This window comes from Aphelocoma coerulescens, chromosome 1A, assembly GCF_041296385.1.
Source record: "Aphelocoma coerulescens isolate FSJ_1873_10779 chromosome 1A, UR_Acoe_1.0, whole genome shotgun sequence".
NCBI classification, from domain to species: Eukaryota; Metazoa; Chordata; class Aves; order Passeriformes; family Corvidae; genus Aphelocoma; species Aphelocoma coerulescens.
Window position 1 is genome coordinate 34505002 of NC_091014.1, and position 26738 is coordinate 34531739.

Genomic DNA, 26738 nt, shown 5'->3' on the forward strand with positions numbered 1-26738 from the left:
TGAAATATCCAGAAATTCTTATGAGTCACAAGGCTCCTGTGATTGCTTCCCCAAGACTCTCTGAAGAAAAAACTGCAGCAAGCCACCTTCTCCTGCACAGAAATATGACCCAGCATCCCCTCCCTTCCCTTCTAAAACACCATTTGCCAAGGACAATGATGGGAGTGTGATGTGAGCTACCAGGTCTGCTGAACAGTCACCTCCTTTTCCTCTTCCCATAAAAACCACTGGGAACAGCCTCTAGCCCCTTCAGCAATTGGTAAAAGCTGCTAATCTGCTCCAAAGGGCAGATTTCCCTTCCACCTCTTCCAACTCCTCCCCTGCAACTCAGAAACGAACGTGTCTGTACCACACACCTTCTTCCTCCAGTTTTCTGTCCCCTTTCCCACACATACTATGACAGGGAAATATTGCACAGGCAGATATATTTTGTACGACACTTTATTTACACTGCTGAAGACCGGGAACCAGTTCTGGCAACAGTTTCTTTTGTGTTACTCAGGCTGAGGAAGTAAAAATTACATGTTATTACAAGGTCACTGTCCCACAGAAGGAAGCACATCAACTCTCTGAATACTGTCATTTGCAACTTTGTCCTGTTAAAATGGAATTCGAGCTGCAAAGGGTAACACTCTTACAAAAAACAGGTGCCCTCCAGCTGCTGGTATATTTGCAACCCGTTATTTTCAAGTGGCAAAGAGCACACTGAGCTTTTGCAAGTGGTGCTGCAGTCAGACCAAGACCTCAGGTGAAAGGCAGTAGCACAGATACTCGCACAGACTAATACACAGTTAGAGCAAAGCATGGAAGGCTCCATTTGGCACAAAGTGGAAATCAGAGCTTGTATTTCAAGAACAGAACGTGCTTATATGATTGTAAAAAATTAGCATTTGTAGAGAGGCAAGACAAGTTACCACAACCTTCTGTGGGAGAGAAAGGGAATCATTAAAAGACACGTTCGCAAAGGTATCTTTCATAGTTCAATCTTAACAGAAACCAACATTTTGACTTAAACTCCCTTTTAAAACAAACCTGATGATGTTATACATTACAGTGTCAACTAATGACCTTGCTTTACTACACTTATATATACATCCGTTCCCCTGAACCCCCATGAAAGTGCGTGCACAACTGCATAGCTAACAGTCAGAAGAATCCTGCAATGTAAGGCTAGAGGTACAGCCAAATTGACTCCCTTATTGTATTTGGAAACCCTGATTTCCAAATTAAAGCACTTTCAGGGTAACTAGAAAATATACTTTTTCCAACCCTGCAGCCTAAAAGTGGTGAAAGAATGAGGTAAATATACTGCATAGGCTATATATTTAAATCCAAATCCCCAAAGTGTTTTGGCTTAATTATGGAATTATTTAAAACTGAACAGAGAGAAAAAATAGTTATAAAAATCTGAAAACAAATCTAGGTTGACATTAACTGCAAATTAGACAATAAATCATTTTAGAAAGGGCATTTCCTACTGCCTTTTTTTTCTTATTTTTTAAGTCAGCCAGAAAAAAGCACAAATTGAAAAGAGCCTTGGTGCTTTTTCCATGGAGCTGTTCCTTCTAGAACACCTGCTCAAATTCAGCTTGTCTGCTTCAGTTAGTCTGAGCCAGGACTGGGCCGACACTGTCACAGCACTCCAGTGAATACCAGCCTTTCAAGCCATGCTGCAGCTTTTCTTGTCCAGCCCAAGTCCTGGAGCAATGACCAAGCTTTACAACACAGGGCCTTTAGAAAAGACACCAGTGCTTAAGGGAGCGTCAGAGAGCTCAATTAGCATTTTAAACCATTTGAAAACTAAATTATAATTAACAATAATCACTTTTCTGATTCTCATATTTTTATTTAAAATGTCTTTGCAGGTCCACTTTTTTTAATATTCCCTTGCATCAGTGTTTAGTTCCCAGAAATCATTCCTGTCAGGCAATACAGTTTTCTGAAAAGATAGTATCTTCCATCCTCACCACATTTTCAATAAACTCTGTAGAAGACAGTCAATGATCAGACTAAGATAAAGTGCATATATTCCTTTCTGATACAGGCAACAAAATTGTGGACTGAAAAAACTAATCATACTGAAAACCACACCAAAAAAACCCACAGTGGCCCTTCAGCACCCCCCGATTAAGTTGCCCCACTGTGTACTGCCCAAAAATACTTTTCTTCAAGTGTCTGTTAGCTTAAAAAAAAAAAAAAAAAGGAACTTACAACATTTTAAAAAATGGTTCCTTTTCAATTAGACTCTGAGAAACTACAGCTCCCTCAAGGCTGCCATACTGCCTTGACAACTTGTAAGTAGTTTGTATTTCACCCTTTGGATCCAGGTTTCAAGCTTGCAAAAGCTTTGGAGTTCTTAAGGGAATGTGAAATTTCATTGAGAAAAGAGATAAAATGATAGTCCCTTTCTGACTTCTTGGACTCAAAAATAACTACAATGGTAAAGTGAGGTTCAGGGCGAGTCAGAAAGTAGGTGCTTTGGACTTTGTCATCGTAGAAGTGAACAACCTTCTCCAAACTGTTGAGGTCAGAGGTTCTATCAGTCATAATCATGATGACATTGGGCCAGTGCATAACAGGCCTGTCACTGGGCAGGGACACCACTGCAGGATACTGATCCACTCCTTTTGGGGCTTCCCTGTATGAATGGGGGTGATGATAACCATGTCCCTGAAAACTCTCTGATCCACGATTGTCAAAAATTAAGGAAACATTGACAGCATCATACTTCCGGATGAAACTGGAAATTTTCCCGAAGTAATCAGGATTTGTTTTAGCAGTCAAAGTTTTCATTTCAGATGCTGTTGTCTGTCGACTAAGGGCCTCATGAAAGTAAAAGCTAAACTTGGCAAGGAGAATGTTTTTGAGCTTCATCAGCCAGAGGAAGAGGTGTGGAGGTTGCACAGCCTTCTGAGACTGCCCTCCAAAGAGGTGCTTCTTGGTCTCCCGCTGTTTCTCAAAAATTTGGCCCCAAGTCTGTAGCTTTGTGTGAGCACTGTGCAAGTTGACCAGGGATGGAAGGAACTTCCACTCTGAGATCTGAGCCTGAGCCTTTAAGAGGTGTGCAAGCACATCTACCTCCAGCTGGAAACTGCTTTCAAGAGGACTGAGGATTGGATGATGAAATCTAGAAAACATAACAATAGTCAAGACATGAGAACTGCTGTACACAATGGTGAAATCATCAGATAGTATTTGCCAGTTAACAGACAAAATATCAAATATCAAAGCAGAGCAAATTGTAAACAGACAATAATATTCCTTATTTAAATAACAGTTCTGTCTACATAATTACGGTAAATATTTTCATGAATTGCTTCACATCTCACAAAAAACACCACCTGCCAGACATTTCTCTATCAAAGTAAGGGAGTTGTATTTCATCAGTTCAAGAACAATCACTGTTTATCTTAATCCATGAACTACTATATAACACCATTTCTTTTTAAATTCAGGTGATCCTGTTCCAATTTAAAATGTCTTCCGGCAGTAATATATGTCTTGATGGTTCTGTAATAGCAGTAAGATAATAAGTTAAATCAAAGAATTATGTTATGAATCTGTTGTTCACATAGGGAAGCCATGAGGAAGTCAAGCCGAGCTTGGTTTTGCTTTTTTAGTAAATCACAATAAAATTGCCAAGAAATAATAGTCACTGGAACCATAACCAACTCTTTATCTTCTCACTTTTTTTCCCAGACATTCAGAAAAAATAATACAGATGCAGTCTACCTCTCTTCCCATGACACTCAAATTATTTGCAAACATCATCAACAATAATATACTTAACTGGAACCATGAAAAACTGTAATGTAAAATTTCTAACTTTAGAAAAAATGAGCCTTCAGCAAATACAGAAGTGGCCTTTTTGGTAAATGTGTTCCCTCATTGGCATTTAGGACTCTTAAAGAGGTCTCTAATAAAGAACAATGAAAAGCTCAAAGACAAGACTTGATGAGGTTTCCATTTAAGTAAAGACAGATTTATCTTCTCACTTCAGAAAAATATCTTGGGTCTTGTTATTGGTTTAAAACAATAAAGTTTACACAGAATTTTTCCAACATTTAACAGCTCATCTTCAGCCAAAACTAAAGCAATGTCATTATTCCCATCAGTTTCCAGGACACAACAAATAACATCTGTTTTGGAAATAGTTGGTTCAAAACCAAAACAACTTCATTTTGTTGTGGACCAGAAGAGAGAATGAAAATTTCAGGCTTTTCATCCCCTCTCCCTTCATGACTTTTTCTTTGACTTTTCCTCAAGTTCTTGGCGAAACATGAACTCCTTGGCTTGTGAAAAATGTCTGCCAATTTTATCACTATCTGTAACCATCTCTTTTTTTTGGAAGCCACAATTTGTATCTTGCAAGGATTTGTTATTAAGATGCAAGTCCAAATTGGGCTGAGAAGTCCAGAGCATATTTACATTCCTTCGAACAAACAAGAGTCAACTAAAAATAATTTCTAACAGTCAGCATTAAATATCTCCAATGGTTTTGGCATTCACCAAAAACAGTTTTGCTGCTGTGTATTTTAAGACAGTACAAAAAGCATTATGCAACATTATTTGTTGCAGACAGTCCCATCAAATGACACACAGCACAGTGGTTTAAACACATTTGCAGGCAGACCAAGAAAGTTTTCCTCAATCTTAAAAGCAATTTAAAAATCCTTACTAAGGCAGCACTGCCAAAGTCTCTTAGATTAACATTCTGACGTACAGCTTCCCACTTCTACTTTGCTTCATGGCTTTCTTAATGTTTCATTGTCCAGCAGGATTTGCTAAACTGTTTTAATCCAAAAATACACACCTTAGCCACAGCTGAGAAGCTTGATATGATTGCAGAGTAAAGTGACAAGTTATGTACTACGTGTATTTGCCGTAATTGAGTTTTATAACTTAGAAGCATCCAACCGAGCTGTGTCACATAAAACAGACAAGTTTTTACAATATTTCATAAGCCAGAGTGTTAAAGTTTAAAAACATGTTGGAAAATTGATTTTTGCTCCTAACCATTCTTGAAAGCAGAGAGATGGTAGTTGTGTTTTGCAGACTGTGAAGAAGCCACATTTTCTTTTTCCTTCCACAGATCACACATTCATGCACATATTACACAATGCTGACTAGATAAAAAACATTAAACACTTAAAAAAAATTGTATCAAAATAGGTGTTATAGTTACTAATTCATTTTATACTAAGCTTTTAAATGATCCTGCTTCTGATGCTGCTTTAATTATTTAAGATCCCACCCAAACCAACAGTTAAAAATCTCAGGAGAAGTTACTTCTCCAGATGTATTCTAGAGAAAAATGGAAATGAAAATGTCTAGTATTGGCCATGTACAAGTCAGCAATAAGTAGTAATAAAATCATAACAAAATAGCTTTAAACTGTTCAAGAATTAATAGCACTTCAGATACAAACAATATGTCTCGTTAACAGTCAATTCTACTGTTCCTTCACCAGCAAGCAGGTATTTCCTCTACATTATCTGACCAGCTATTTTCACATATAAAGGAAAGAAACCAAGGCCAGAACCTATCTAAAAAACACACATCCTGTCTGGCCTTAGCACAGCTGGCTGAAATAATGGCACAAATCCTCAACTACGAGTGAGGAATATACTGACAGAGGGAAGAGGCTGTGTAAGGATGCGTTTATTTGATCTTTCACCTGTAAAGCAGAAATGCCTTGCAGCCAGTACATATCAGCATAACACACCCCAGAAACTGATCTGAGCTATGAAGAAACTAAAAGGAAGGACTAAAGGAATATATCATTTTTCCCACTGTTTCAGAAATACTCTCTAGGCCACTGGGGAGGAGCACACTGCAGCTACTGAATTAGCTCTGACAGCATCTTAGATTGTCTCCATCTTAAAGATTGCTTGTTAACCCAAAGGATGATAATCAGTATTTTTTCCAGGGAGACATTACTTATTTTTTAAAGATGTTATAATACATACAGTTACATAATATATATTATATAAACATATTATATAACATATAATGCCTTAGAAGTACAAATGTATCAGTGAAATTTATTTAAATAGCATAGCAAAACATTTTGTATGCACGTATAGTCTCCAATCACTTCATCAAAGTATGAATTTCTGTTTTCAGATTTTTAACAGTTCTGTTGATTTAGCACATGCACAGAACAGATGGCAGTCGTTAGTGTACAACAGAAATCAACTTCTCAAAAAAACACCCGAACAAGAAAATGCCAACAAAAAACCATCCAAACCCCTGAACTTACTTCCCTTTACTCCTTAATGTTTATCACATCAAGGAAAATATATCTAAGTTTCAGGTTTTTATTGGACTAACAGTCCTGATATTTTAAGTGATCACAAGCCAAGAATTGCAAAACATCACTGGTAAGATCATATAGACTAGTTTTAATTTTCAGGTTGCAAAATTATGTAGCAATTTGCCAAAGTTATCCCTAAAAATATAAGGGAATCAGCTGCAGTGCTTCAATCTGAAATATGAGAAAGGAGCACTGAATTATTTTGATTTTTCCTAGGTGAAATCATAACTGTAAAAAGTAAAACCTATGAATATTTTCCCCAAAAGTCTTCTTAAACACTATTTCACTACCAAAGATTTTAAAAAATGCAACCACATCTGACAGTTAACTTCCTACAATGGCTACCTTTTTTGGTTTAAAATGAAGAGGTAGAATTTGAATGTGTTGACAAGCATACAAAAATTCTCTTTTAAACTGCCATCACTTTCAAGGCATATAAGTTAGATGTGAAATACCCCTCCTACCCTCATTTAGAAAGATCCTTGGATTTTTGTAACAGGAACTATTAAATCTTAACTTCAAGCAACCATATTGGCAGGGACCAAAGGCTCAGAGGTGCTCCTCCTAGTGGCTCCAAGACCCCTCGAGAGAAGTGGTAACAGAGCACCCTAAAGCCCTCCCAGGTAAGCCAGAGAGTTGTGGTGTAGCTTTCAGATCTAAGCAGACATATATTCTAGCCTAAAAAGTAAAACTGTCACACAAGTATTTGCTTTATTTATGTCACTTTTACTGAAGTCCACATGAAATTAAAGCTTGTTTCTGCTCCCCTGCCAAAGAAAAAGTGCAAGAAGCCTTGCATCTTATAAAAGGAAAATCACTCTTCCTCTCTTCTTAAAATGAACATGCTGAGCTTTAATTAAGGCATAGGGAGGAAGGCTCCTAGTACACCATGAGCAGACTCCCTTTGTTATTTTTCTTCTTTTGAAGAAACTTCATGCATCTGATGCTGCTGGCCAACACAGACTTCACACATGAATTCGTGAAGGGACTGTGCTGCTCAGCAGTCAAAGGACAGCAAAGTCTTTAGGTTTGCTTTGAACGTCAACATCAGGTATTACAGATCACGTGTCTGAGTACATACTGCCAGCAAAGAAGCACTGACCTTGAACTGTATTTCTTTAAGATGGATTCCAAAATGTTTACCAGTTCCTCAGAGTTAATGAACTTTTGGGTGCTGAGCGTGTACATTTTTTCATAGAAGTCAGCAATTTCCATCCGAGCCTGAACAAAAAAACAGAGCTGTTCAGACAGGTGAGAAAGCAGCTCTTCCAAGTGAGGAGCTGTTCCTCCTAGTGCATTGTGACCCGTCGCCACCACCTTCTTCAGCTCATTATGCAGAGATGTGTAGATGGTTCGGATGGAGTCCTTTCGGCTGAAGAATGACTGACCACCTGTTCAGATAAATATGGAGGTATTACCAAAATCCAGGGACAGCAAAGATAGACAGCAATACTGGAAAATTCTTGTACTTGTGATTATATATCTAGTTGTTTGTAAGTACGGTTTAATTACAGTACTTCTTTTAACAAAGAAACCAAATTCAGTGTTTTATTCTGCAAGTAACTGAATTACAGAGCATATGCTCAGAAGAACTTTATTTAATTTCATGCAAGCTACACTTGTCCCACTTCATGTCTCAGCAGCCAATGGCTGCTTCAAAACAACTCCTTCACAGCTGCCTCAGTTATGACACGACTTTTAAGAAACCCAGGGTTCAGTTAAATTTACTACTATGATACATGACCTAGAAATACTTTTATCTATGTAAGTCAGAAGAATTAAGTCATCATGACTTGACTGATCAAATTTTAATAGCCTCCACTCCTATTAATACCTCTAGATCTTTTCCAGAGAATTCCCTTAACAATCCCTCTTCAATCGTGAAGCACTCAAATTCACAAAGCAACCTTTAAATGGGAACCATGTGACATCTGTGCGTACAAATCAAATGTTTCTAAATGTCCCTATACAATCTCACTATACACCAGAATTCAAAGGGAAAACAATCACGCTTTATCCCAGTGAGACCACAGTGCAGATTAATCCATAACTAAAACCCGAAGGGAGGGAGGGAGAACAAGAAGTCATCTGTGCCCCGTTCTACCTGCTCAACACTATGAGGAATTTAAAAAAGAAAAAAAGACAGGAGCAAAGGGTCAAAGTAAAAGATATTTAACTTTGACATTATGGAAAGGCTGTACAAATGTACTAGCCTTATTTCATAGTTTCTATTTGCAGAAGACCTAATGTGCCATTCTGGCACTCAACAGCTGCAGCAGAGCAAAGACCACAGGGACTGAGTCTGAATCTTTTAAAGATTCCAAATTTAGGTTCCACTTTGAAACCACTTATAAATTTTGTAATGATGGATAGCTCTTTCCACATTCCTTTTACACACACAGTGTTCAAAGGTGGCCACTGACATTTGAGGTAGAAAGGTAGAGAATTGGCTATCATAGTGAAACAGCTCCCATTTTAAGACATGAGTAGCCCCCCGGACGTGGGCAAGAGAAAGAATAACCTACTGTAGTTGTTCATAAAGTAAATAAATAAACAGACAAAACTTTGCCCTTTCTGTTGTCACCTTTATCCTTTCTGCAAGCACCAAATTCACCCTTTAAACTCAGCCTTATAGACAGAGTTTTGGCTGTAAAGATCTTATAAATAGTTCCAAGTCACCACTTAAACAACAAAGCCGGATTTTCTTGATGGTTTAATGAGCTATGCATCAGACTCATATCCTTTGATCCATTTCCCATGCCCATCTGCAGTTCAAAAAGAAAATAAGCAGCTTTGCCCAAAGGGTAACGTCATGGAAGCATGTCCTGTGCCAGTTTCGGATTTTTCTATTCACTTACTGACAAAACACAAAGCAGCTGAGATCGTGGCCAAAGCTTCCTGAGATCCTGCAGTATCTGCATGGATAACAACTCCTAGGGCGCTATCTCCAGCCCCGAGTACTTACATATCCACACCTCTAATATAAGGTGAAAAAGCTTTAACGCTTTGGTTACCCCAGTAAGCTCATCTTTACCGATATCTAAGCCAGAGCATCTCAACACAGAAACACCTCTGGCTAAATCTGGGGAAGGGCGGGTAGGTACCCTGCCCGCCAACGAAGAGATGCATCGACTGGCACAACAGCCAGTGTGCCACCTGCACGGCACCTGTCCTCTCGTTCATTCTTTAAGGGCAGCACAAATGGCACAGCCGATTTCTCAGGGGGCCCACGGACGCTCACTAACCCAGCACTTGTCTTTCAGGCACACATGCATGCACCCGCCGAGGCAGGGCCCCCAGGGACCTCGAGTACGCAGCACCGTGCAAACACCGGCTGCCAGGTGACCTCCCAGCCGCCCGCTCCGCACCCGCGGAGCCCAGCGCGGGGCAGGCCCCCAGCCTGAGGCCGGCGCGGCGCGGGTTGGGAGAGCCGGTCCCTCCCTCCCCGGAGCGGTACCTAGCTTCTGTCCCAGGAAGGTCATGCTGTGATAGGCCTTCTCGGCCGCCGCCAGGTGCGCCAGCCCGGCCAGCAGCGCCAGCCAGCTAGACCCCGCGCTCTTGTTGGCCTCCCGCTCCTTCTCCACATTGTCCTTGGCCTTGTCGTAGGAGAAGATGCCTAGGTGGGAAAAGAAGGTCTCCAACACGGCCTGCTCCACCGGCACCGGCGCTCCCAGCGGGATCGACTCCCCCATCCCGCCCGGCGCCTCCGCAGCGGCCGCGACTTCCGTGTCCGGCGCCCGCCCGCCCGCGCGAGGGAACACGTGACCCGCGGGGCGGGGAGAGGCCTGCTCGGGGTCACGTGACGGGCCGGGGCTTGCGCTGCTGGCGGGCGGGCAGCGGGCGGGCAGCGGGCGGGCAGCGGGCGGGCAGCGGGCGGGCAGCGGGCGGGCAGCGGGCGGGCCCGGGGCGCGCCGGGCCCTCGGTTCGCCGGGCCGTGGGGTCGCCGGGCCGTGGGGTCGCCGGGCCCTGGGTTCGCCGGGCCGTGGGTTCGCCGGGCCCTGGGGTCGCCCGCCCGCGCCGCGCGTTCGGGTGCGCCGGCCGCTCGCCTCCGCCCTGCGTTTCATCCTGTAAGCATAAAGCTGAGACCCACTTCCCTGCTAAGTTGTTCTTTCCGTTAAAAAAAGTTCTAAAATCCAAGGTCTGAGGCCGTTATTCTCATCTGACTCCCACTGGACCCTCCAGCTACTTTGGGTTTAGTTTCTCCCTCCCTTGCGACTGGGAGATTGTGGATTGCCCACATTAATCCCATTTTCTTCAGTTCATATTTCAGACAGAAGAGCTGCCTGAACTGATTCTCCGTGGAGGCGATGAGGAGCACAGGGTTGAGCCACAGGGCCGGGCAGTAGAAGGGAAGCTCGCTGTGGCAGCACTGGCTGGTCCCAGTTCCGCAGAACTACCTGCCCTTGCACTGAGACCGCTCCCCTCCAGGTTGAGTTGCAGCTCTCCAGCTAACCCAGAATGAATACACTCCTAGTTTCCTCTCTGTACAGTATTTCCCTGCACTCTTAACAGCACCTGCAGCTGCTTTTAGGCTGACATTTGGACAAAACACAGCATCAGAAAGAACACCGCTATGACTTGTGTACTAATTTAAGTAGCTGACTGCCTCTTGTTCAGGAAACACCATCACTGAAAATGGGCATCAGATGCAAGCACCTGCTTTAGGTATGAAGCAGACTTTTAAATAAACCCTAACTACACAGTGTCTGCAAGTTTCTTACTGTAAACGAAGTAGCCTGAGGATTTGGGCTTGGATATAAAAATTGTCACCATTTCCATTCACTGGTCTAATAAAAGGATAAATCTGCCAAGCCCTTCATCACTTTTCTAAACACAGGCACCTTCTGTATGTATACTTGTGAGCTTATTAAGTAGTGTGCAACATCCCTGAAAAGATTCAGTTTAGAAATAAAATTTTGGCTTTAAATGCTTAAAATTTGAAGCAGCTTAACTGAAATTTATGAGGTCTTTATTCCTACAGCTGACAAGTCCGAGTTCTGTGTGCACCAGAAGCTGCCTTCTTCCTGAATTCAACTCTTCACTTTGTGTGCCAAAAGAACAAAATGGATGTAGGATTTTACAGCTGCTCGACAACAGACTTCTCTGACCTGGACAGTTGGTTATTAAAATTTGATTTATTGATGAGATATTTTGGTAATTTGAGTCAGCACCTGAATCACTCATCTGTTCAAGGCAATCACAGCTGTAAATAGTAGGCTGCCAATGGTTTACAGAAACTAAAAGAGTAAGAAGGGGGACTCCAAGATAATCAGGACACTGTCTCCAAAAGACAACGGGAGTGAAAGGTTCCAGTAAGACCTTTATTGCAACACAGAGTTGACAACACGTTTTTGTATTTAATAGAAAGTATTTGGTCTCTTGGTAGTGAAACGTGGTTTGTGCTGACGACGCAGAACTCTGTGTGGCAGCGGGAACTTGATCTTAGAATCCTGCAAGAAAAATGTTTCTATGTTAATTGAGGTATTAGATAAACAACAGAAAACAGTTTGCAATAGCCAAGTTGCATTCAGTAACTAACTTATGCTTAAAAAAGTAATCCATCCACAGATTAATATATACTTCAGAGGACTTAACAAACACCTAAATTCTGCATTCTTTTTTTCAAAGTAATGCCAGTAAGAGGCACGTTTTCTGCACCATAACATGTATTTGCTTTATTGTGACTTTCTTCCAAATACTTCTATCAGTAGAAGCCTTGATCATAATACACCATAAACACAGGCACCCAAGTTTGGCTCCTGCCGTATTTCTGGCTGCAAAGCAAACCTATACCACACAAGAGAGATCCCCCCTTCCAGTCCAGCGTTAGACCAGGACCCACTGGCCACTGCAGTGTTGGCTCACTTACATGGAACTGCTTGACTGCTGGTCTGCGGCACTTGCTGGCAGCAATTTCCTCAACCTTCATGATCTGAATAGAGTGAGCACGGGCACGATGACGGGCTCCCATATCACGGTCTGGAACAACAGAACTCATTAAAAATAAATTTCATGACATTTTCAGTTTAAGAATCTGACAGCCTTTCATTTAAGAAATGTTCATAGTGCCATCTACAACCTTTAAAATTTCTGATCAGCTGTAATTAAAATGACAGTTTCTATTATACTGAAGTGATGGCACAAATATCACAAAACCAACAAGCAGCAGCAAATTCTTCCTGTAAGTTCTAAGTAAGCTCCTCAACAGGAAGTGCTATCTTACTCTTCTTGTCCAATTTCAAGTACACACAGACATAATTAAGATACCTAGGACTATTTAATCTCTTGCAAGAGAAAAAAATCCTGTGATTCAGAATGAACACTGAAATACAATTACTGGAAAGACACATGAACTCCAAAACAATTTCCCTTCCAGCAGGCAGGTGCAAGTAAAGGTATGACCTGAGGTTATCTTTACTTTTATTGAAATTGACCAGCAATAGAACCATGAATTGATGTTCATCCCACATAATCAGGCCTTCAGAATAGAAGGAAGCATCTGTACTTGGGCTACCTGAAAATTCCTTGATTCAGCAGTGCAAATCACTGGCTTCAAATCACATCCATTGCTAGTTCCACAAGGTATGTCTGCTCAAATACTACAGCGTTTCCCATGAAGATCTAACACACCCATTAAAAACTTACCTGTCACAACTACTCTTCAATATAGAAGTATCAATCATTGTATCATGAAAAATAAGGTTCCTAGGTCTCTTAAGCAATCCTTCGGTATGTTAATTAACAGGGATTATCATACATTAATGTAGAACCTTAAATTTCACTTTCAACAGCACTTCAGCTTTTGAAAGGCGACAAGATACATTTAATATTTGCACACATGACAAGAATATCATTATTAAGAACAATATTCTTTGGGTTTTTATGTGCAATCTGTAGTGCTTCTAACACCTTGGAGTCAAATATCAACAGCATCAGCTATATAAATGGTCTATCCCTCAAGTACTTCACAAAACAGACTGAAATCAGGACAAACATTAATTCTCCCTGAAATGAGACAATGAGATCTTGGAGTAACAATGGGGGTTTTTTCCTGTTAAAAAAAAAAATCCTGATTTTTTTTTGACTTGTTCTCCAAAGGACAGATGCTAGTATGTTCCACATGATCTCTGAAATACTCTCTTCACAAGACTTGGGAAGATATATTTAACTACCTTAAATCAACACAGTGCAGGAAATACAGCACCTACAAAGTCATTTAATTTTCAGTTTGTACAGCAAAACTCATTACTAGAATTGCAGAAAGACACACCAAAATGAAGTGGGAATACTTTCCAGTCAGAGAAACTGTATAAAGAGAGGTAACAAGTCAGATACCACATGCATAACAGATAAACATCTATGGAATATCTGGCAACTCCCTCCTTTATTTTTTCCAGTGCTTCAGCTATTTTACCATGGATTAAGTCAGCATGCTTTATGCCTAGTTTAAGATTTAATCTTCTGCTCATATTTTATAACTCAACAGTTACATATACTTACAGCACTGAGTGACAGCACCCGCAGTGGTCAAATCTCTGTACTCCCTGTACATGTTGTGGGTTCCACTACGAGAATCATAGCGCAACCAAATACCAAAATTTTTTACCCGCAGAGGGGACTTCTCATACACCTGGAATTACACAAAAACATGGAAATAGTTAGAGGTGATGTACTATCACCATTTTACAATTTTAATAATAAATATTTCAGAGCTCTAACAAAACCACTGTTTTAAGTCTTACTGTCAAAAAACAACTCCTTCCCCTTACCAACATAGCTGGATTTAAGTTTTGGTAATTCAGAGAGGAAAACTATAGTAATTCAAAGAAAAAGACAAGATTTCAGCTCTAAAGAGTGTTCTTTAAGTATCAAGATACAGGAGTGTAAGCATATAAACATCCACTTTCCCAGGGTTATGAATATTCAGATGCCTATTAAAAGGTATATGGCACAATGAACCAAGTCTAAGAACAAGAGAGCAACACATGGCTCATAATTCTGAACCAGTAAATAAGTTTCTATTTAGTTTACAGGACAGGTACCACTACATTCAAAAATCAAACTTGTCACTCTTTTTCACAGCAACTGGAAGATAAATGGCTTTCAACCTCACACCCAATAACTGTGATTCCTATAAAATCCTTCCACATAAACCTGCTGGAATTCCATAGGACCCTCCCACGTTTTTAATCCTTCACCTGGCCACAGTACACAATCTCTCCAGAAGACTTCTTCATCTTCTTCAGCTGAGAAACAAAGTACCAGAATCGGGACTTGGCGACGACATGGTTCGGAGCGAAGATCCGCATGCGGTACAGAGGAGGCGTCGTGCATTTCGGCGTGGGCAGGCAGCGCCCGACCACCTTGTACTCCCGCAGCTGGAGGAACACGAAACACAGGCGGCCCGCAGAGTGAGCGAGCCGCGGAGCCACCATCGCGCCCACCCCACGCCGAACCCGCCGCAGGTTCCGCGGCTCCAGAAAGGAACAGCGCGACGAGAGGAACTCAATCCAGAAGCGGAGAGAGCCCCTTGCGCCGGGCGGGTCGATCTCCCCGCGGATCTCCCCGCGATGCCGCCCGCCAATCTGGGCCCGCACCAGGCGGGAGCGGCGCCGCCGCCATGTTGGCCCCTCGGCGCCTCACGGGCCAGGCGGCGCCGTTCGGGCACGCACGGGCCGCTCTCGAGCGCTACAACGCACCATCGCCACCCTGCCGACGGCCACGTCGGCCCCACTCCCGGCCCCGCCTGCGCTCGCCGGGCCCCGGCCCCTACTCACGGTGCCCGACGCCTTCATGGCGCTCCTCCACCGCGGCCCGCAGGAAAGGAAAGGGACAGCAGCGTGCTCCGCCGCCTCACGTCAGTCACCCGGGCCCGGCCCCGCCCCCGGCGGCCCGTGCGGCGATTGGCTGCGAGCAGCGCGCGATTGGAGGAGGAGGCTGCTGTCAGTCTCCGCGCGCGGCCTGGCTTCCGGGCTGGCGGCGGCGCGTGGCCTGGCCCGGCCCGGCCGGCGCCCGTCCTGCCCCGTGCTCTGCCCGCAGCCCCGCCCCGGCCCCCTGTTCCCATCGCCGACGCTGCGGGCCTGCATGGTCCCGATAGGAGAGCTGGCTGTGCGTGACTCCGTCTCCCGCCAGCCCTGCTGGCATTGGCGCGGAGGACGTGGCAGGGAGGCTCCAGGCGGAGGCACTGCATTCCCCTCGGGGCAGTAGCCGGGAGCGGAGGGCTGTCGGGGGAACCTCTCTCGCCCGTCGTCCCCTGGGAGAGCGAGGTCACTGACTGCCGTGAAGTTGCTCCTGCGGATCGCCCCCACGCACTCAGTTCCATGGGATCCCTCTGTTTTGCGGCTGGTCCCGCCGGGCCATCGCTCCCCGGTGCACCGTGAGCGGGCAGCGGCTCTGCTGGCAGGACAAGCGTCTCTCGAGCTTTGGGCGCCTCACGCCATTGAGAGCTGCGCTGCTGTAGCCACGGGACAGGAGTGGGTTTTGCCTTGAAAGATAGTGTAACTGCAGCGCGGCTGGGACGGGTTTGTAATGCAGTTGTTCGCGTTTAGGTCGGTTTTAAGTCTGGCCCGACGGCCACGCGGGCGTGTGATGACGCAAATCCCCGTACACGGCGCTGCGTTGCAGAGCCCTGTGCGCAGGAGCCCAGTGCCACATGTGCAGACATAACTAGATCGCTCCTCACGCACAAGCCTCCGCTAGCGCGGGCCCTGCCCTGTGCGCGTCCGTGACTGCGGAGCTCGCACCAGCGGCCCAGCCCCGCCCCGCCAACATAGCATGGTTTCCAGATGCTGGGGGCAGTTCGGGGACGGGCCCGAAACTGCAGTTTATTCCGCCGGTGCGGTCGGTTTTACAGCGGTGTCGGCCGTACCGAGGTGGGGGGGGGGGGGGGGGTGGGACTACGGCTCCCAGGTTGCCCCGCGGCCGGGGCACATCCCGGCGTGCCCCGCGGCCGGCCGGCTTGGCGGAGAGGGGCGGTTCTGTTTCTCCCCCTCCTTCTCCTCCTCCCGCCGCCAGCCGAGGCGGCGCGGCCGGCTCCGCTCTGCTCCGCTCCCTGTGCTCGTGGCGGCTGCGGAGCCGTTGGGGTGGGCGGGAGCACTGACGGCGGTGATGGAGCACTGACCGGGAAGGTACCGGCGGGGGGGGGGCGCGGGCAAGATGCGACACGCGGTGCGGCTGACTCAGCCCGGGGGGGGAAGGGGCAGTGTGGGCTGAGCTGGCGGCGCCCGCGGGCTCCTGCGAGTCCCCCGGCCGGTTTCCTCAGCCTGGGGCCGCCTCCCCAGCAGCCGAGGGGCTCCGGGGAAGAGGGGGAGGCACCTCCGTGTCCGCCTGGCCTCGCTGCTGGGGGACAGCGGGGGCCGCAGCCGGCCGGGCCCCGCCGGTCCCGCCATGCGGATGCCACGAAAAATATCTGTTTTTCTCTGTAATACACGCTGTAGTCTGTGGTGCGGTTCTGTTTGCGGGAGCTGCCGCCTCGGTGGCTGTCCATCCGCTGTGGTTCCGGTGGGGGAAGGAAGAAATCGTAGAACGCCAGCGTGAGGGGAGGGAGGGACCTCCCCGCACCTCCATATTCCGCTGGTCCCGGCGTGGTCGGAGCCGTGGGTCCCCGCCGCGGGTGGGAGGGCTGGGTCGCTCCCAGAGGCCTGGGACGGCGCTGGAGAGGTTTAAGGACAAGCGGGCAGCTACGCCGCCGAGCTGGACGCGGGGGGCTGTGAATTCCCGACGCCTGCCCCGGCTGCGCTGCCGAGCGGCGTTGGCTCTTCCCAGCCACAGGAGACCGGGCTCTGACCGAGTCTGGGTCGGGGGCAAGGAGGCCTTACTCTTTACGGGGAATTCCTGCCAGTAAAACTGTGCCTAATGTTACTTTCAGAAAGAAAAACTTTTCTAGTCCAGTTGAAAAGTTGACGAAGTAGGAGTAAGTTACACAGCTGTTGGCTTTAACCGCGTGTTGGGTCAGTGTAAAGGGTCTAGAGCCCAGAGGCTGTAAATGTGCCCAAGGTTTGCAGCAAGCAAAACCGCAAAAAAGATGGTAAAAGATGAATTTTAATGTCTTTGTTTTATTAGAGAGAGAACTTGAGGAAATTCAAATGAGGCACGCCACTGGCTCCCCCTGTGCTATCACATCTTGTAAATACTTAAAATGACTGCTGCACATGAAGCTTTCTTTAATTGCGCATTGTTCCCGTGGTTAGCATCTGTAGTTAAAATGCTCTGAATGCTTTCATTCTTTCACAATTGGACTATATCTGGATCGAAGTTATACACTTTGACAATATTTGTATTGTTAATTGGGCAGTCTTCCCCACTTGAAGTGGGTTGACTTTTTTTTTCCTCCTCTTCTTCACTATGAAAACAATCTTTACTATTAAATGCATTTTTAAGTATTTAGTAGGGGAAAGGAAGTAAAGATGAGACATACCTGTATGACTTCACTGGTAAGGAGCTGCATCCTCCTAATTACTGTAAGATGAGTTTGCCACCCGACATGGTGTACTGCTTAACAAAAGAAAAAATCTAAGTAAATAAGACAATACTTTCTGCACAGCTGCATATGAACTATTGATGTTATCAATTGGTTTTATAAATAAAACTTGGTTTAATGACAAACTTGATGCTATAGCTAAGTGCATTTTGCAATGAATTTTGTGAATTATTAGTACTGTTGAAATCACAGTTCAGTTTTGCTTTTGAAGTGTAACTGGCTGGTTAAATAGATTCGTGGTAGAAAAGCTACCTGCTTAAGTAAAACCATGAGGCATGAAAAGCTATTTTATTAGCTTTTGCAAGAGGCTTATTCAAATATTTCATCTCATTGATTGTCTTTTAAAGTTGGCTAGTCAAGATGAAACTGAAAAAAGGCTATATGATAGAAGATTAAATTTTAAATACACTCATGAGGCATTTAGAAAATGAGTAGAACTGACTGGCATTGCTGTTAGCAATGACAAGTGGAGAGAATACGTGTTTGAGTCACATTATTTTTAATAGCAAAATTTGTCACCCAGGTATAAATCATCTTCCAAAAAGATAGTAATGTGCTGATATCAGCAGGCAAGTATGCAAAATTAATGCTTCTGTATATTAAATAGTTGTGTAACTCTGGACCAGACTCTAATCAAAAGATGCTATTAAAAAAAAAATAATTTTCCCTAGAGCATTTTATGTTTGTTTTTTTTTTTTTTAATCTGTCTCTTCTGGATACTGATTATGCGGAAAACAGGTTGGGGGCTGGGGATGCAGAGGGAGAAGACTCAGCACAGCAAGTTTAATCCCTAGAGATTCTGCCCCTGAGGGGGATCACTGTGACTAAGGCAATCTGTGAGGCTTCTTTTGCCACGAGTCATCGCTTTGTTCCAGACTTTCTGGTTTCTATACTGCCAAAACCTGCAATTTTTTTTGTATGAACTCAGTTTTACTTATTAAATTGCTTTTCATTATCCACTTTGGCATAGTGTATTCTGTCTTGACTCTTCTATAAAAGTCTCTAACCACATTAAATTCTGGGCTCTCCTTTTCAGTTCTGCTTGCTGTTGCTTGTCACTGTGCCACCTTTCTTCCCGTGGGGGAGGGTGAACAGTAGAGCATGCATGAGATGCAATACTAAGAAATTCGAAGTTCTACCCATGGGTATGTAGGCAGCTTCAAACCACAGCTCCTTTGTATTTCATCTTTTCCTCTTGTCTCTTCCTTTCCTCTACCTCCTACATACTTACATAACTAGGCCTGATTTCAGCCTAATTAACTATGTTACCATGGGGGGGAAGGTGGGGCAGAGATGTGAAGGATAGATGGATTTTTGTCCCCTCTTGTTGTTTAACAGCATCCTAGTATTTGACAGAGAAGTTTTAATTTTTTTTAGTTTTCTGTGTTTTGCTAGAGCATTGTGGAACTGCCTATAGAGGCAAGCCATCTTTAGAACACTTGTCTAGCTCACTTGTTAATTTTACACTGAATTTCCTAAATAAAAATCATTGCTAGTAAATCAGCACCCATCAGTAGGAACAGAAAGCTTTTGTCAACAACTCAGTATGGTGTATTTTGTGGTTAATTTCTAAGATGCTTGTATGTGCTTGCCTTAGAAGAAAGACCTCCTAATGACTTTGCCCCCACCATGGGAAATACTTTGTAAGTGGGTTTATGAAGCATCTTAACTATATTGGAGTTTAGTAGTGGTTTTTTGTTGGTTTGTTTTGGGTTTTTTTGCAGTTTTGTGGCAGGAAAAAAAAACCTGTGGTCTTTCATTGAAGGAGTAGATTTATGCATATGTCATATCTTGCTGAAACTCCTGCATGCTTGAAATTCAAGCCTTTCAGTTGAATACATAATGCCATCTTTCTGTTAACTAAGTTCTCTTTTCAAGAGAACTGCAATACATGAAGACTTTGAAATTTCCTTATTCAGTACAAAATATAGTACTGTGAAAAGTTGATAAAAGGACTTAGAATTCTGATAGCTGTATCAGAAGTATGTGCATTCATGTTTAGTTGTAGTACATTGTTTGAGGTTTGTGGGCCAACTTGTGTCATTGTTGCTGTCCTGGTTTTAATTTTTCTAGTTCTGCTGAGCAAATAAACTTTCTTTATTTGCAGATGATCGTATTTTCCCCTCTAGAAGAAGTGGGCAAAGCAGTTAGGAACAGGAAACAACGAATATAGCAATAGAGATGGATGAACAAGCCCTTTTAGGGCTAAACCCAAATGCTGATGCAGACTTCAGACAAAGAGTATGTAATTAATTCCTCTTCTCTCTAATAACTGGAGGTGGTATTGCAGTGCAAAATTCTCATGTTTTCATGGGCTGAGGGGGTTTGGTGGGTTTATTTTGTAAGCCAGTGCATAGGGTTTGTGGTTGCAAGTACGAAACAAAGTCATGTTGCAAACATGTAAGCTGAGGGTTGTGTATTATCAATTCTGTTGCACTTCAGTTTAATTGCACTTAACATGCATAGAATTTATTTTTCTGGACTCTGAGTATTTAAGTTTTTTCAATTCTTTGTAGCTGTTGCTCAACTCCTTACATAGGTTCTCATGGAATGAAAATCAGCCACAGAAAACAATTTGCTTGAAATTGGCCTGTTGATTCTTAGATAATTTTTAACTATAATTTTAATGGATTACCTAGCTTTAGTGTCTTTTTAATGCAATGTGTGGGTTTAATTGTTGTGAAGCTTGTGTTACTGTAAAGTAGGTTAAGAAAGTAATCATGGTATGTGGGTAACATTTGCTGCATAAGAGATGCTCTTATGAAAAGAAATTATTATTTATATAACTATTGAGTAATTATCTCTGCTTACTGATTACCATGTTGATTTAACTGTCTACAAAGTAACTTCTAGTAAAATCTTTCAGGAATGAGGATGTTAATACCATGGTTTTATGTTTGTAAAACAAATCCTAGAATGTTTAAAACAGTTACAAGTGTGGTTTGATTTGCTAAGCAGCCTGTTAAATATGTTGGTTCTGGGTATTTGTCCTTTTTAAAAGGATGGATATAGCTAATCTTTAGTGATCTGTTAATAGAATATCACTAGAACTGGAAGCTTTTAGATTTATTGACCTTTTAACTATGCAGTCTGCCCAGTTTTGAAATATTTCATAGCAGAAGGGGACCTGCCTTTTCCACTATCATGTAAGATGTAACATAAGGGAAGTATCAAACCATTTCTAGTAAAACAATATATTAAGGATAAAAAAATCACTAGTACTAACTACAGGAAGTTAATTCTTATTTTAGAACTTACTTCTGAATAATTACTTTGGGAGATGACTTTGGTGAATGGAAACCTTTATGAACTCATGCAAAAAGCAGCCCCTAAAAGTGTCCAGCAACCAAACCTCCACCTTGAAATACAGGCATTCATAGAATTGAAATAATGTTGTTAATCTAATCTCTGCTTCGAAACTTGCTTTACTGTTCTGTATTACAGGCCACACTGAACCTTAAAGCAATTACATCAAATTAACTGTTGTCAAAACTGTTTAGAAGTCCTGATAAGTAACTCAATTATCTAAAATTTGCTAGATGTTTTCTCAATATCTGTAGAAGATTCATAAACTGACAGTTGTCTGGGTGGTCAGTGTTTGAGTGTTTTTTGAGCTTGGGGTGTTGAATACATGCAAAATGGTGCAACAAAAATAGTGAGTTGTTTTCAGTGAAAAATCTAAATCACCACGTCTTCAGAGTTTGTGGAAGGAATTTTAACTTGGATGTGAACTTCCACCTAAACGGAAAGGCCCTGAGCAAGCTGCTCTAGTCAGCTGTATCTCTGGAGGTTCCATCTAACCTCAACACTTCTGATTCTATGACTTCTGTATTCAAGTAACAAAAATCTTTGTATTGAATATGAAATGGGTGCTTATGATATTAGCATTTGGAAAAAATCCACTCAGTGTTAAGGTGATTAGGGAGCCACTGAAATGTATCCAAATAGTGTTGGTTTTTTGAAGAAGAGCTGTTTAAATATGAGGGCAAGTGTGAATGAGATGTATTGCTATGTGCTTTGTTCTTTTTTAAGCAAAACTTACCTTGATTTTTGCAGGCACTAGCCTACTTTGAGCAGCTCAAGATATCTCAGGATGCTTGGCAAGTCTGTGCAGAAGCATTAGCTCAGAGTATATACAGGTAATGTAACTAATAATTTCTTGCTTTCTTATTTTTCTTATTTTTTAGTAATATATGGCAGTCTGATTTAGCAGTGCAGCATAATAGGCAAACTAAATTGTTGAAAGCTAATATGGTCTTATACTATTTTTAGTATCACAGTTGATCTCTGGCCTCTGTATAATGCCTTTCAAGGAAGAACAATGTATAAATGAAACTCCATGATAGTTCAGTAGCCTAAAGACTGCTGGTGTTTGAAATCCAGGGGAAAAGAAGTGCTGAAAGTTGCCCACTGTGAGATTATAGACTTTATATGCAGTAATCTCATAAGTAGTTCCTTGCCCCTGTTCTATGGAGTAGGCCATCCCATTTTTCAAGATGCAAAGAGTGTGTAATCACCACTATTTTTGCACATAGTTATGTATTTACATCAAAAATACTAGGTTGTCACTGTTTTACAGAATAATTCAAGTTGGAAGGAAATTGGGGGGTGCATGTCTTGTGAATAACAGCAGTAGTTTATAGTGAATGCTTTTTTGTAAATGATTTATCAAAACTACTGACTCCGGGAGAATGTGTAGTTATTAAAACCACATAAGATTATAAATTATAATCTTTAAAATGTACATTATGATTGTTGTAAGTTGTAGATAATAAGATGAAAAAGTGGCGTGGATGACGGAGCATGTGGAATGTCTATTCTTAATCTATACCTCAGTTTTTTACCTTTGGTTTTTAAGATGCAGTGTACAACTTGTACTTAGTGTAGTAGTGGGCCTTGAACATACTATTGCAGCGTGACAGATTTTTGTGAGGGCGGGATACAGTAGGTATTGTAGTTTTGTTTGTTCAATACTGAAATCAAACCATAACAACTAGGTGGCTATAAAAAAAATGACTAGTATCAAACATAAATATTAGTGTAACAGTTGCTCATTTCTACCAGATTAATTGCTCAAGTATTTGACATTTTTGCTTTGATGTAACAGTAGCAGCAAGTTTGTTTCTTCCTGGTGCCGGGGGGGCAATCTGGTTGTAATATTTGAGGATTTTTTTCTTCACAGAAATGTGTACCATATTGCTTCCAGTAACAGAATTTTCTTTTCTAGTGATGATCACATCAAGTTCTTCTGCTTTCAAGTTCTGGAACATCAAGTTAAGTTCAAGTGAGTAATTTTTCTTGACACCGCCCATACACATCCATTTAATTTTCCCTTTTTATTCTGCTTGCAAATAAACTTACTGTGGTGTATGTTGCCTAGTTGTGGTTGATGAGGTGTCTGTAGTCTGGTCCAGAGAGCTTTCTTGTATTTCTTTACCTTTTCCTTGGAGAGGTTTTGAGCAGCATGCTCTGCTCTCAACTAGTCTAAAACCTGGGTATGGCCCAGTGCAGACCCAGTTAGCAAGGACTGCTTGAGACTTAGCTGTTCCTGTCTGGAGGTTCAAGCCTTACTCTCTACTCTCAATGATTTTTGCAGCCATGCTCTGTACAGAGTCCTGGACTTCAGACAGAGCCCTCCCTGTTCTTTAAATAACCATGGCAGAGATGTTGAGAAAGTCTTTTCACTGACTGGTGGTTTCATAGAACCATAATTCTAGGGAAAAATACTTTTTAATAATATAAATTTAACTGCGCATAACTATATTTTTTTCTCACTTTGGGCTCCTTTGGTCTGGAATTGAGTAACATGGAATCTTTGAATATCATTGTGACTGCTTGTAATACACCTAATGTAAGATGTATTTTGTGGCTGATTTTTAGCTAGGTATGAGTGCAAATGTTAAAGACTTTTTTATTTACCTAATTTTACTTCACTGTCCGCTTTCCTCTGCTTGTTCCTTTACTGTCACCTGCTTCCTGCAGTATGTTTTCTCTTGCTTTCCTGCTGCTTGTTTTCTTCCAACATTTTTGGTGGGGTGCTTTTTTCCTCTCTAATGAATAGTTGGCTGTCACAGGAGCACTGGAGTCCCATTCAGCAGTCATTCCTATTAAGGACTCTACAAGCATATAGCTAGCTCTCTTTGCAATAGAGTATTCTCAGCTTCTCTAGTCCTGGCAGAGGCATGGGTAGTATTTGAGGTGGGCTGCATATAATGTCAAAATTTGCCGGGACTTTGTGTATGACATAAAGCAGAATTACTTCCTTGGGTTTTTTGACACAAGTCTGATAATAAATGTAGTGTAGGTCAGATCAGTGAAGGACTTCTTGTACTCACTAGTGATAGTCTTCAATGTGTAGTAAACAAGTTCAAGCATATACAGATGTCTCTTCCTTCTCCCCTTGGCTTATGGTCAAGTGTGTATTTTTATCAGGGTTGTAGGTCATGTCCCTGATAGAGCAGCCTTCCTGCAAAATTTCAAGCTTCTATTCCAATATAGGAGGCAGTAATGCCTCAAAATGTCATCCATTACTACGGGTAAAATGTTTTTCATTTTTTTTGCCTTTGAGTCAAAATTTTAACACGCAAATAGCTTTGTAAATTGCTGTCCTAGAAACCTTTCATTTACGTTAATGTGGAACATTATGTACAATATAAGAGTTTTTGCTTTACTGAGTGTTGGTCTTTGTCATGAAGCACACTTACATTTTGACCTCAATATTTTTTGTTTCAGATACTCTGAACTTACTGAAGTCCAGCAGCAGCTAATTAGGGAAACACTCATAACATGGCTGCAAGCACAGGTACGTATGTCCTTCACAGCAGTCTTACCCGTTAGGCTGACATAGGGCACTGAGTGTGGACTAAATGTTTAATCTGTCATTTGAGTTTAAAGATGGCTTCCTGAAGATATTTGGTATCTGATGGTTACAGGTTTGTGAGAAATTTTTTTAAACCAAGTGTTGTAGAAAAGTCCATGCCTGAACTTATTACTAAATACATAACTCTTGCATGACATAATGATTGTGGTTTAATCAATTATGTGTGAAATAAGGTTCCCTTTAGAGAGGTATCATACAGATTTCTGATGGTCTGAGTGCCTGGAGGAGGAGCAGTAATTCTGTTTCTAAGACCCTCCTGAGAGAACTCCTGTCTACTTAGAATGCTGGCAGATGTTTATTGCTCCTCTGTTTAGTACCATGGCAGAGTATGGAATATTCTTTCTTGTGGAATTAATTACTGTAGCCAAACTTGTAGTATCAGCTCCACCCAGGGGTTTGCAGTCAGCAGAACCATCCACTGGGCTTATACAAGTCTTTGCCCATACCTGTCATTATATAGTTGTCATTTGACTTCTGCACTGAAGATTAACATAGTTGCTGTGTAGAAAACTTAACAATAGGAAATGGAATATAATTGGTTTTTACTTTGTGCCAAACTGTTCCATTTAGGAGTTTATAAAAGTGGAAAGGAGAGGAGATTGGTAGTGACAGATTTTATTTTTTCCCCTTAGATTTAGGAACTTGCCTTGCTCTTCTTAGCACTAATATCTAACACAGGTACAAGCTAGCTGCAGGAAGACTGTAACTTTCACCAAACTGACAAGTGACCTTTTAGTCTTTGAGTAGTACACTTGATGTCTTGGTACTGAATGAAAGACTTAGGACTGTATTGCCCATAGAGAACGTTCTCCCTATTGCATGACCATTTAGCCAAATTCTCTTCAAATTCCTTGGAAAGGTAAGGGTTTATTTATTGGTCTCAGCCAGGAAGAGAGGTACTACATTAACCACTACAGAGAGTTCAGCAAACCCATACGATTCTTCTCTAGTTTATTAAGAACATACGCATGAAATGTCTTGTTTCTGCCAGATGCTGAATCCCCAGCCTGAGAAGACTTTTATTCGCAACAAAGCAGCACAAGTCTTTGCATTGCTTTTTGTTACTGAATATCTCACAAAATGGCCCAAGTTTTTTTTTGACATTCTGTCAGTAGTTGACCTTAATCCACGAGGTGTGGATATGTACCTCAGAATCCTGATGGCTGTCGATGCTGAGCTGGTGGACCGGGATGTTGTTCATACATCAGAGGCAAGTTATTATTTTGCATTAACACTTGTTTTAAATTTTTAAGAAGTTCTCTTACTTTAATTAGAGCAGAAGGTTTTTAGATATGCTTTTTTCCTGTGGCAGCTCTGCCTTAGACACATTAGGTAGTTTAAATCCAAAAGCCATATGTTGTTTAATGCTTTTTGTGATTTCATACTTTTCAGTTAATTTTTTGTTTTGCTTGAAAGCTTGCAAGCAAAAATTAATCAACCGAGTTTGCCAATGTAATGCTAGACTGACTCATTTTAAAATGTTAATTTTTTCTAGTGCATGTTTTAAGGGGTCCTAACATGAAAAGTCCATTTAATGATCTAGGGAGGTGCTCTTCTTTTTCTGCCTTTTTTTTCAGTGTTTGGGCATTGTGGTTAAAAAAAGGGAAAACCTAGGATATTTTGGTTTTATTTGTTGGAAAGGAAAAAAAGCATTCTCTCTGGGTTTCTGATTTATTTATCTTGCTATGACATGTGATGTCTGGCAGTGGATACAAAACTGCTACTAATTTGACAAGATGCTAATCTGTGACAAGGCTGATTTATCCTTTTTCTGTATTGATAGGAGGCTCGTAGGAACACCTTATTAAAAGATACTATGAGGGAACAGTGCATTCCAAGTTTGGTGGAATCGTGGTACCAAATCTTACAAAATTATCAATATAATAACTCAGAGTTGACATGCCAGTGCCTTGAAGTAGTTGGAGCTTATGTATCCTGGATAGATTTGAGCCTGATAGCCAATGAAAGGTAAGAAGGTTTTGATGGAAAAGGTTTGCAAAATAACCTTGGTAGTGTGCTGACTGTATAGAATGAAATAAAATTAAAAATCATCTTTGAAGGAC

At 42.1% G+C, this 26738-nt stretch overlaps 3 protein-coding genes, 1 long non-coding RNA gene and 1 other non-coding gene across 11 annotated transcripts in view; 2 read left to right on the forward strand and 3 right to left on the reverse strand.

The window, feature by feature from the left end:
- Positions 1–423: 423 nt before the first annotated feature.
- On the reverse strand, positions 424–10045 carry KICS2 (KICSTOR subunit 2). 2 transcript variants are annotated; one of them, XM_068998434.1, is made up of 4 exons: positions 9774–10045; positions 7634–7707; positions 7419–7555; positions 424–3127 (listed from the first exon to the last, which is right to left on the reverse strand). In XM_068998434.1, the coding sequence occupies exons 1-4, from the start codon at positions 10006–10008 to the stop codon at positions 2311–2313; spliced, it is 1263 nt and encodes a 420-aa protein (XP_068854535.1). In that variant the 5' UTR covers positions 10009–10045; the 3' UTR covers positions 424–2310. The 2 variants fall into 2 exon arrangements, with proteins under 2 accessions (XP_068854535.1, XP_068854531.1); XM_068998430.1 differs by having other exon boundaries at positions 7419–7707.
- Positions 10046–10288: 243 nt separating this feature from the next.
- Positions 10289–11527, forward strand: LOC138100623 (uncharacterized). The gene is made up of 3 exons (XR_011146860.1): positions 10289–10383; positions 10575–10981; positions 11298–11527. It is a non-coding gene; the product is annotated as an uncharacterized lncRNA (long non-coding RNA).
- Positions 11528–11616: 89 nt separating this feature from the next.
- Positions 11617–15201, reverse strand: RPL18A (ribosomal protein L18a). Its single transcript, XM_068998491.1, has 5 exons — positions 15094–15201; positions 14515–14694; positions 13817–13946; positions 12186–12295; positions 11617–11766 (listed from the first exon to the last, which is right to left on the reverse strand). The coding sequence occupies exons 1-5, from the start codon at positions 15109–15111 to the stop codon at positions 11674–11676; spliced, it is 531 nt and encodes a 176-aa protein (XP_068854592.1). The 5' UTR covers positions 15112–15201; the 3' UTR covers positions 11617–11673.
- Positions 13076–13207, reverse strand: LOC138104817 (small nucleolar RNA SNORA68). The gene has a single exon (XR_011148302.1). It is a non-coding gene; the product is annotated as a small nucleolar RNA SNORA68 (small nucleolar RNA).
- A 92-nt stretch (positions 15202–15293) lies between the features above and the next one.
- The window catches only part of XPOT (exportin for tRNA), a 28752-nt gene continuing 17307 nt past the window's right edge, over positions 15294–26738 (forward strand). Inside the window, exons 1-8 of one of the 6 annotated variants that reach the window (XM_068998451.1) lie at positions 15294–15837; positions 18832–18940; positions 19903–20036; positions 21852–21934; positions 23023–23079; positions 24528–24597; positions 25667–25885; positions 26459–26643. In XM_068998451.1, coding sequence (XP_068854552.1) covers positions 19977–20036; positions 21852–21934; positions 23023–23079; positions 24528–24597; positions 25667–25885; positions 26459–26643 — 674 coding nt within the window. In that variant the 5' untranslated portion in view covers positions 15294–15837; positions 18832–18940; positions 19903–19976. Of the gene's footprint in view, positions 15838–16251; positions 16444–18831; positions 18941–19902; positions 20037–21851; positions 21935–23022; positions 23080–24527; positions 24598–25666; positions 25886–26458; positions 26644–26738 lie in introns of those variants that run through there. The other 5 variants (XM_068998458.1, XM_068998465.1, XM_068998473.1 and 2 more) reach the window with 5 other exon arrangements.

Excerpts from the sequence above, each read along its gene's own strand:
- KICS2 (XM_068998430.1), bottom strand. The coding sequence starts at position 10,008 with ATGGGGGAGTCGATCCCGCTGGGAGCGCCGGTGCCGGTGGAGCAGGCC. Across the intron at positions 7,708-9,773 it reads CTTCCTGGGACAGAAGCTAG|GTGGTCAGTCATTCTTCAGC; the intron begins GTACCGCTCCGG and ends TTATCTGAACAG. Across the intron at positions 3,128-7,418 it reads TTAAAGAAATACAGTTCAAG|ATTTCATCATCCAATCCTCA; the intron begins GTCAGTGCTTCT and ends TATGTTTTCTAG.
- RPL18A (XM_068998491.1), bottom strand. Across the intron at positions 13,947-14,514 it reads AGATTGTGTACTGTGGCCAG|GTGTATGAGAAGTCCCCTCT; the intron begins GTGAAGGATTAA and ends GTGTAATTCCAG. Across the intron at positions 12,296-13,816 it reads GGGTGCTGTCACTCAGTGCT|ACCGTGATATGGGAGCCCGT; the intron begins GTAAGTATATGT and ends CTGTTGTTCCAG.